At 41.9% G+C, this 8,708-nt stretch overlaps 1 protein-coding gene across 1 annotated transcript; it reads left to right on the top strand.

Moving 5' to 3' along the window:
• The first annotated feature begins 2,988 nt into the window (after positions 1-2,988).
• On the top strand, positions 2,989-8,520 carry LOC138954772 (uncharacterized). The gene is made up of 4 exons (XM_070326545.1): positions 2,989-5,491; positions 6,489-6,629; positions 7,050-7,273; positions 7,960-8,520. The coding sequence occupies exons 1-4, from the start codon at positions 5,215-5,217 to the stop codon at positions 8,518-8,520; spliced, it is 1,203 nt and encodes a 400-aa protein (XP_070182646.1). The 5' UTR covers positions 2,989-5,214.
• The last annotated feature ends 188 nt before the right edge of the window (positions 8,521-8,708 follow it).

Genomic DNA, 8,708 nt, shown 5'->3' on the forward strand with positions numbered 1-8,708 from the left:
GATCGTTTGCATTACAGTGGAATCCCCCATTTATGACCTACAAAACAACGGAGAAAATCAGGTCTTAAAATGGAGGGAGTCTTAAAATGGAGTTAAATTTACAGAGGTTGTGAACAGAACATCTCACAAGGCATAAATAAATCCCTGCGCCTTGAACATGTGCATAAAAAAATAATAATAATAAAAAAAAAATCCCTGCGCTTAGAACTGTACCCACGGAATACGCGCGATATAAGCCTCATATTGATTGATTGATTGGCATCTGAGAAACGGAAGGTTTTAAAAAGGAGGAAGTCTTAATTGGGGGGGGGGGCGTCTTAAAAAGGGGGTTCCACTGCATTCACTGTTGGGTTTCGGCGTCATGTCTTATCGGGTTCTTATTTGAAAAACAACAAGTCGCGTAAGGCGAAAATACAATATTTAGTCAAGTAGCTGTCGAACTCACAGAATGAAACTGAACGCAATGCCATTTTACTCGTAGCATCGTCAGGCCACCGCTCATGGCAAAGGCAGTGAAATTGACAAGAAGAGCGGGGTAGTTGCGCTAAGAAGGATAGCACGCTTTTCTGTACCTCTCTTTGTTTTAACTTTCTGAGCGTGTTTTTAATCCAAACATATCATATCTATATGTTTTTGGAATCAGGAACCAACAAGGAATAAGATGAAAGTGTTTTTAAATTGATTTGGACAATTTAATTTTGATAATAATTTTTATATATTTAATTTTCAGAGCTTGTTTTTAATCCGAATATAACATATTTATATGTTTTTGGAATTAGCAAATGATGGAGAATAAGATAAACGTAAATTTGGATCGTTTTATAAATTTTTATTTTTTTTTACAATTTTCCGATTTTTAATGACCAAAGTCATTAATTAATTTTTAAGCCACCAAGCTGAAATGCAATACCGAAGTCCGGGCTTTGTCGAAGATTACTTGACCAAACTTTGAACCAATTTGGTTGAAAAATGAGGGCGTGACAGTGCCGCCTCAACTTTCACGAAAAGCCGGATATGACGTCATCAAAGACATTTATCAAAAAAATGAAAAAAACGTATGGGGATTTCATACCCAGGAACTCTCATGTCAAATTTCATAAAGATCGGTCCAGTAGTTTAGTCTGAATCGCTTTACACACACACACACGCACACACGCACACACGCACATACACCACGACCCTCGTTTCGATTCCCCCTCGATGTTAAAATATTTAGTCAAAACTTGACTAAATATAACAAGTCGCGTAAGGCGAAAATACAATATTTAGTCAAGTAGCTGCCATTTTTCAACAAGAGCGTATACTCGTAGCATCGTCAGTCCACCGCTCATGGCAAAGGCAGTGAAATTGACAAGAAGAGCGGGGTAGTAGTTGCGCTAAGAAGGATAGCACGCTTTTCTGTACCTCTCTTTGTTTTAACTTTCTGAGCGTGTTTTTAATCCAAACATATCATATCTATATGTTTTTGGAATCAGGAGCCGACAAGGAATAAGATGAAAGTGTTTTTAAATTGATTTGGACAATTTAATTTTGATAATATTTTTTATATATTTAATTTTCAGAGCTTGTTTTTAATCCGAATATAACATATTTATATGTTTTTGGAATCAGCAAATGATGGAGAATAAGATAAACGTAAATTTGGATCGTTTTATACATTTTTATTTTTTTTTTACAATTTTCCGATTTTTAATGACCAAAGTCATTAATTAATTTTTAAGCCACCAAGCTGAAATGCAATACCGAACCCCGGGCTTCGTCGAAGATTACTTGACCAAAATTTCAACCAATTTGGTTGAAAAATGAGGGCGTGACAGTGCCGCCTCAACTTTCACGAAAAGCCGGATATGACGTCATCAAAGACATTTATCAAAAAAATGAAAAAAACGTATGGGGATTTCATACCCAGGAACTCTCATGTCAAATTTCATAAAGATCGGTCCAGTAGTTTAGTCTGAATCGCTCTACACACACACACACACACGCACACACGCACGCACGCACACACACACGCACATACACCACGACCCTCGTTTCGATTCCCCCTCGATGTTAAAATATTTAGTCAAAACTTGACTAAATATAAAAAGGATCACAAGTAAAGGCTTGGTCATACAATCGAACCTGCCCTGGCAGCCACCTCTCAATAACAACTAACTGGCCACAACGACCATCCGAAACTGAAGATCCCCGTCGATTGTTTTGCTGTAAATATATATTTCACATTTCAATAGCAATCATCTGTCTATAACGACATTCTTTGGCGAGTCCCTTGATTGGCCGTTATAGACAGGTTCGACTGGAGTTTGGTTGCCACTGGGGGCTTCTTTCTACGAGATCAACGTGATGCAATCAGTTCATAACGTGTGGTGTTTGTTGTGAAGAAATGTCTCATTAGCCCTTTGAAACATTTTCTGCACCACTGGAAATAAATGCAATTGATGGTGAGTGTCATTAGTGTGAACTGCAGTGATTTTGGATGCTATTATAAGATGTCTGGTGGCTTGTTGTCAGACAAGCAGTATGTTTTGAAACAAATAAATTGGTAAGGCGTTCGTTTGATCCGTTTTCTGGTTTGATTAGATTTTTGTTAAGGAGGTGTGTGTGTGTGTGTGTTTTGTGTGTGTGTGTGTGTGTGTGTGTGTGTGTGCCTGACCGTCTTTATTTCACACACAAACAACCCACAAACACATACAAACACATACAGAGACTAGCACACACACACACACACACACACACACATACACACACACACACACACACACACACACACAAGCGCGCACACACACACTAACACACATACATACACACACACAAACACACACACATACACACACATACACACACATACACACAAACACACACACTCACACACACACACACACTCACACACACATACAAACGCGCGCTCGCGCAAACACATTCACACGCACACATACAAGATGTATACGTTTTTTTTTCTTTTTTTTTTTCTTTGTATTTGCCAAGCACATCATTGTGGGGTTTTTAATCAGTAACATGCATCCGTCTACAAGATGTATACGCTTACACGAACAAGATTTAAATCAAAGAATAAAGAGAATAATTTGCTTCCTGAGAATTTTCACAGATAACACTATCAGTCGGTGATTTATTAGTGGTAAGCAAGTATGCAAACAAACAAACAAACAAACAAACAAACAAACAAACAAAAACAAAACACACAAAAAAAAAGCATGCCAACACCCAAACGAAAAGAAGAAACACATACAAACACAAACAAAGAAACAAACAAAAACAAACAAAAAACATAAACTCAAACAAGCCAACAAGGCAACACACACGTCAACCAAACAAACATAATTATTGGAAACATACAGGAAAAGAAAACAACAACAACAAGACAATCATACAATAACATACATAATGTATATGTTCTACAATCGAAACATGCTTTCGTCATCTCTGTAACAGAGAAAAAACACACAATCCCCTCTGGAAGATTCGACCCTTGAACTAGGTGCGATAATTAGTGCTTAAAACACCTAAGTTACGATAACCAAAACACCGCAATTATGTGTCACCGACTGCAGTCATTAAACCGCCCGTCTGAAGGCTGAACAAGCATTGCGGCCCCTCCTTTTTCCAATCACGATAGCAAGTTTCGGTCATCGCCGTTTTTACCCATACTTACAGGCACTGTCCTTCCCCTGAAAACTCTCCGCTCGCTATCTCATACCTGACTAAGCTCTTTACATGGGATAAGAACATACCCCCCGCGGGTTAGGGGGAAGAATTTACCCGATGCTCCCCAGCATGTCGTAAGAGGCGACTAACGGATTCTGTTTCTCTTTTTACCCTTGTTAAGTGTTTCTTGTATAGAATATAGTCAATATTTGTAAAGATTTTAGTCAAGCAGTATGTAAGAAATGTTAAGTCCTTTGTACTGGAAACTTGCATTCTCCCAGAAAGGTAATACATTGTACTACGTTGCAAGCCCCTGGAGCAAATTTTTGATGAGTGCTTTTGTGAACAAGAAACAATTGACAAGTGGCTCTATCCCATCTCCCCCCTTTCCCGTCGCGATATAACCTTCGTGGTTGAAAACGACGTTAAACACCAAATAAATAAAGAAAGAAAAGGATCAGAACATCCGTCCACTTGGACACATACCAGAAACCAACAGCCTGGGTGATTTCTGTGCAGTGTAGAGATTTTATTTCTCAATCTTTTTTAAGGCACTTGTGGCTATCTGTGAAATTCATTCATTCAAAAAAATGCACACTCTTCACAGTAAACTTTCAATCTGTTGATTTGGGTATGTATCCACGTGGAAGGATATCATTGCCCCTTGTAAAAGCCTAGTCAAAGGGAGGGATAGCATTACCCCATGTAAAAGCCTAGTCAGAGGGAGGGATAGCATTGCCCCTTGTAAAAACCTGGCAAGAGGGAGGGATAGCATTGCCCCTTGTAAAAACCTGGCAAGAGGGAGGGATAGCATTACCCCTTGTAAAAGCCTGGTCAGAGGGAGGGATAGCATCACCCCATGTAAAAGCCTAGCTAAAGATAGGGATAGCATTACCCCATGTAAAAGCCTAGCCAAAGAGAGGGATAGAATTAACCCATGTAAAGCCTGACCAGTGGGAGAGATAGCATTACCCCATGTAAAAGTCTGGCCAGAACTGAATTGTTTCCATGGTAAGGACTGAGCCTTTAATGATTTAATCGTTTGGAAGATCCCACGAGAGCTACAACAGCTGTACTGTGTACCTGTTGCTAAAAACCTTCAGTTCGCCACTTGCTATTGGCGCCTTTTGACCCGGTCTAAGTAGAACTGGCTTCCAGTTGAAGTCACTGATAGAGGATTAAATACAGACATTTGTCTAGACCACAGAAAAGCAAATACAAATAACATTAAAAAAGAAAATTCAAGGCGAGAAACAAGGAGAAGAAGAAGGAGGTTAAAAAGCAAGAACAAGAAAACATAGAACGGCAAAGAAAGCAAAGAAGAAAACAAGGAACGGTAAAGAAAAACAAAGAACGGTAATATAAACAAAGAAGAAAACAAGGAACGGTAAAGAAAAGAAAGAACGGTAAAGAAAACAAAGAACGGTAATATAAACAAAGAAGAAAACAAGGAACGGTAAAGAAAAGAAAGAACGGTAAAGAAAACAAAGAAACGAAAAATAACCAACAATTAAACAAAGAAAGTAAGAAAACTAATACCTTCTCACCATGTCCGTGTTCGCAAGACGGTCCAGCGGCTACAAGGCGGGAGTGATCCTCCATTTCATGGGCTGCATACTCTTCATCGTCGGCTTTTCCTCGCCCAACTGGACAGCGGTCAGCGTGTCCCTTGTGGGTCACTACCCAGTCTACGACCCTATGCCCATGGCTAGCCTGTGGCCAGGGGGTCAAATGGTGAGGCAGGGACACCAAGGCTTGTGGTCAACTTGTATGCAGGACAACGCTGGACATATGAAGTGTGAACCTGCGGGCGACAAAACGCATGGTGATTTTTCGTTTTTATTGTGGTGAAAGTGTGTGTGATGAATGTTCTTTGGGGTTTGTGTTATCTTTGTGGCTCTTCTTGTTTGTGCAAGTTTTTTGTTTCCTTCTCTGTATTGTGTGTTACACAACAGAGCACAACGCAGCAGTGAGCACAGCACCACACAGGTACAGAAAACAGTTGCTGCAAATCATGAACAATATCATTCCTCACAATTAAGAAAAGGGTCGGTAGGTCGCAAGATCCCCCCCTCCTCTCTCTCTCTCTCTCTCTCTCTCTCTCTCTCTCTCTCTCTCTCTCTCTCTCTCTCTCTCTCTCTCTCTCTCTCTCTCTCTCTCTCTCTCTCCGGTGTGCATGTAGTTTTTGTTTTTTGTTTGTTTTTACACCCCCGGTATAGGGGTGTGTATAGGTTTCGCTCGATGTGTTTGTTTGTTTGTTTGTTTGTTTGTGTTCGCATATAGATCTCAAGAATGAACGGACCGATCGTCACCAAACTTGGTGAACAGGTTCTATACATTCATGAGACGGCCTTACAAAAATTGGGACCAGTCAAGCACACAGTTAGGGAGTTATTGGTGGATTAAAATTATACAAGGACTTATACAAGGAACATCTTAATGGTCAAAGGGAAATAACCATTCTCAGTCAGTCACTGCCACCAACTGAGAAGGTTATTTCCCTTTGACGGGGGTGTTTTTACTACCTCGTAGGAATTTCTTGTTTGTTTTGTTGTTGCTGTTGTTGTTGTTGTTGTTGTTTTCTTGTTTTCCCTCAGCAACTGAGGCGGTATCAAAGACTTGGACCTTTTTGACAAAATCTGTTTTTTAGACGTCATTTTCATGCTTGATTTCTCATTTTCTTCCTATTTATTCCTTCCGCGACCCCTTCTGCGCACGTTGAGAGCTTTAGCTGTTCCGTTCAATACACTGAGCGGTGTTGGTTGGTTGTTGCTTTTTAAATTCCCTTCAATGGTCTGAGCGGTTTCTGTACTTGTTTGCAGATTGGTTCCTAGCGGTGAGAGCGTTGCAATGCCTGGGCATGATCGGTCTGGTTGCTTCCTCCTGCTACGTCATCATGCTGAATTGGGTCAAGGACGACCACGTTCACAACAGACTGGTCGAGATCGTCGCTGGAGCATCCGGTTCGTCGTTTAGCGTTTCTGTCTTTGTCGTGTGGTTGTGTGTGTGTGTGTGTGTGTGTGTGTGTGTGTGTGTGTGTGTGTGTGTGTGTGTGTGAAAGATCGGTCTTATCGGTACAATCATAGGTATATGGTCTTATCAAATTAATGTAATTCTGGGACAATACAATACAACGGAGGCAAGGGGGGGGGGGGGGGTGAGGGAAGGGGGAGGGGGATGGATGGCCTTGGTCATTCTGCAAGAAGTGCAAGTGAACACGCCGAAACACGCACACAAAAGCGTGACTCTTGTTACTGCTAGTTTTCCGATGTGAGGAAGCGACCCGAATTTCCCAGCAATGGGAAATTGAAGTAAGAAAATGAGAAAAAAAAGACAGAAGAAAATGTAGGGAAAATTGGAAAAAAACCATGAAATGTCCACAGGACTGCTCGGTCTGATCGGAACAATAGCCTACGCGGTCAACACCACAGTCGGAGGGAACAGTCCGATTTCACCTGGTCAGTTGGTTGACCACTGGACCGACTACTACCCGCAGTACGCCACTAGCCACGTGTCGTGGGCCTTAGCCGTTGACCTGTGCGGATGTCTGCTGTCCACTGTGGCCGCCATTATCGTCGCTGCCCACAACAAGGCGCTGCTGCCCTTGGTCAGTGGTGTGTATGGCGGCTTACTAGCACCAAAACCACATAATTAAAATTACAATTTCATTTTTCATGAAAAAGTTACAAATATCTTTGAAAATTACCATTTTCTTCCTCAGATAATGTTTAATGTGAGAATTTTCATTTTCATGAGAACATTAAAAATATAATTGAAATTACCATTTTAGTTCTGAGATAATGTTTAATTTTCAGTTTTAGCCGGCTCTATTAGTCTCTCTGGAATTGGGTCCGAACTTAGAATTATTAATATTCACGTGAACATTGTAATTATCAAGTGATCATCTTGAATTATCAAGTGATCATGTTAAATTATCAGGTGACCATGTTTAATTATGGTATTGGCGCTATGGTGAACCGAAGACAAAACTGAAAATAGTTATTAACACCGTCAGTTAACATTATCGCTCTGAATTACGCAGAACATGTGATATTTGACATTTTCACGTACTATTCGTAACCCCAGGTTTTGGCGCGTGTAAGCCGTCATAGTAGTAGTCATAATAGAATGACCAAGCTAGTAAAAGGTAACTCTCGCGGAAAAACTGGAACTCCCGAAATTATGGGGACAAATTTCACGCTTTCGACTCATATTCCTACTGATCCAGATCCACAACCCTATTAAACAATATAATATCTTTTTGTAACTTCCCATTTTTTTGCCACTTTCCAGGCAAGCCCTACTGCCGTGGGCCCACCGCCGCATTCACCCACCGACGCCAGCAACAGCTACATCATGACCACCAGAGGAGCTCCACCACCACACCCACCACCACCGCAAGCTTCCTTCCGCATGAACCAGCACCAACCACCTCAGACCTCAGCCCCCAGTGTACGAGTCTTCGTCATGCCTTCAACCCCTGATGCAGTGGCCCCTGCCTCGGTGCCCGGGCCTCCTGCCTACGAAGCCCAGTTCCCAATGACAGTTGGAAATCAAGCGCTCAGCGCAACCACAACATCTGCGTTCGAAGCCCAGTACCCCACGGCAGTTGGAAATCAAGCGGCTATCGGCGCTCCCACCACGCCTTCGTACGAAGCCCAGTATCCCACGGCAGTTGGAAATCAAGCGCCTTTCGCTGCCACAACGCCTGCGCTTGTTGGGGCGAACGGCGTGAGCTTTTCAGAGTTGGAGGAGTTGCCGGTTAATCTCCCGGCTTCTCCTCCCTCTCATACAGCTCTTGCTACTCCGGCTGTTGAAAGCAAGGCAGGGCCACCTACGTCCTTCGTGAACTGAAAATGAAAGTACAGACTTGAGAAACGGCAACCAGGACTAAGGTGCACGAGGCGAACCTGGGTGGTGCGCAGCCGAGGTGTAGGATTGGTTGAAATAGAAATGTGTTGTGATTTCAACTAATCAAATCCCGCGGCTGGTTTCCATCAAGTTGGGTGGGACCCAGTTTTGCTTCGTACACCTCGTCTCAT

The sequence above is a fragment of the Littorina saxatilis genome, linkage group LG2 (assembly GCF_037325665.1).
Source record: "Littorina saxatilis isolate snail1 linkage group LG2, US_GU_Lsax_2.0, whole genome shotgun sequence".
Taxonomy (NCBI): Eukaryota; Metazoa; Mollusca; class Gastropoda; order Littorinimorpha; family Littorinidae; genus Littorina; species Littorina saxatilis.

Coding starts and splice junctions, on each gene's coding strand:
- LOC138954772 (XM_070326545.1), top strand. CDS start 5,215: ATGTCCGTGTTCGCAAGACGGTCCAGCGGCTACAAGGCGGGAGTGATC. Junction 6,630..7,049: donor GATCGTCGCTGGAGCATCCG/GTTCGTCGTTTA, acceptor AAATGTCCACAG/GACTGCTCGGTCTGATCGGA. Junction 7,274..7,959: donor ACAAGGCGCTGCTGCCCTTG/GTCAGTGGTGTG, acceptor GCCACTTTCCAG/GCAAGCCCTACTGCCGTGGG.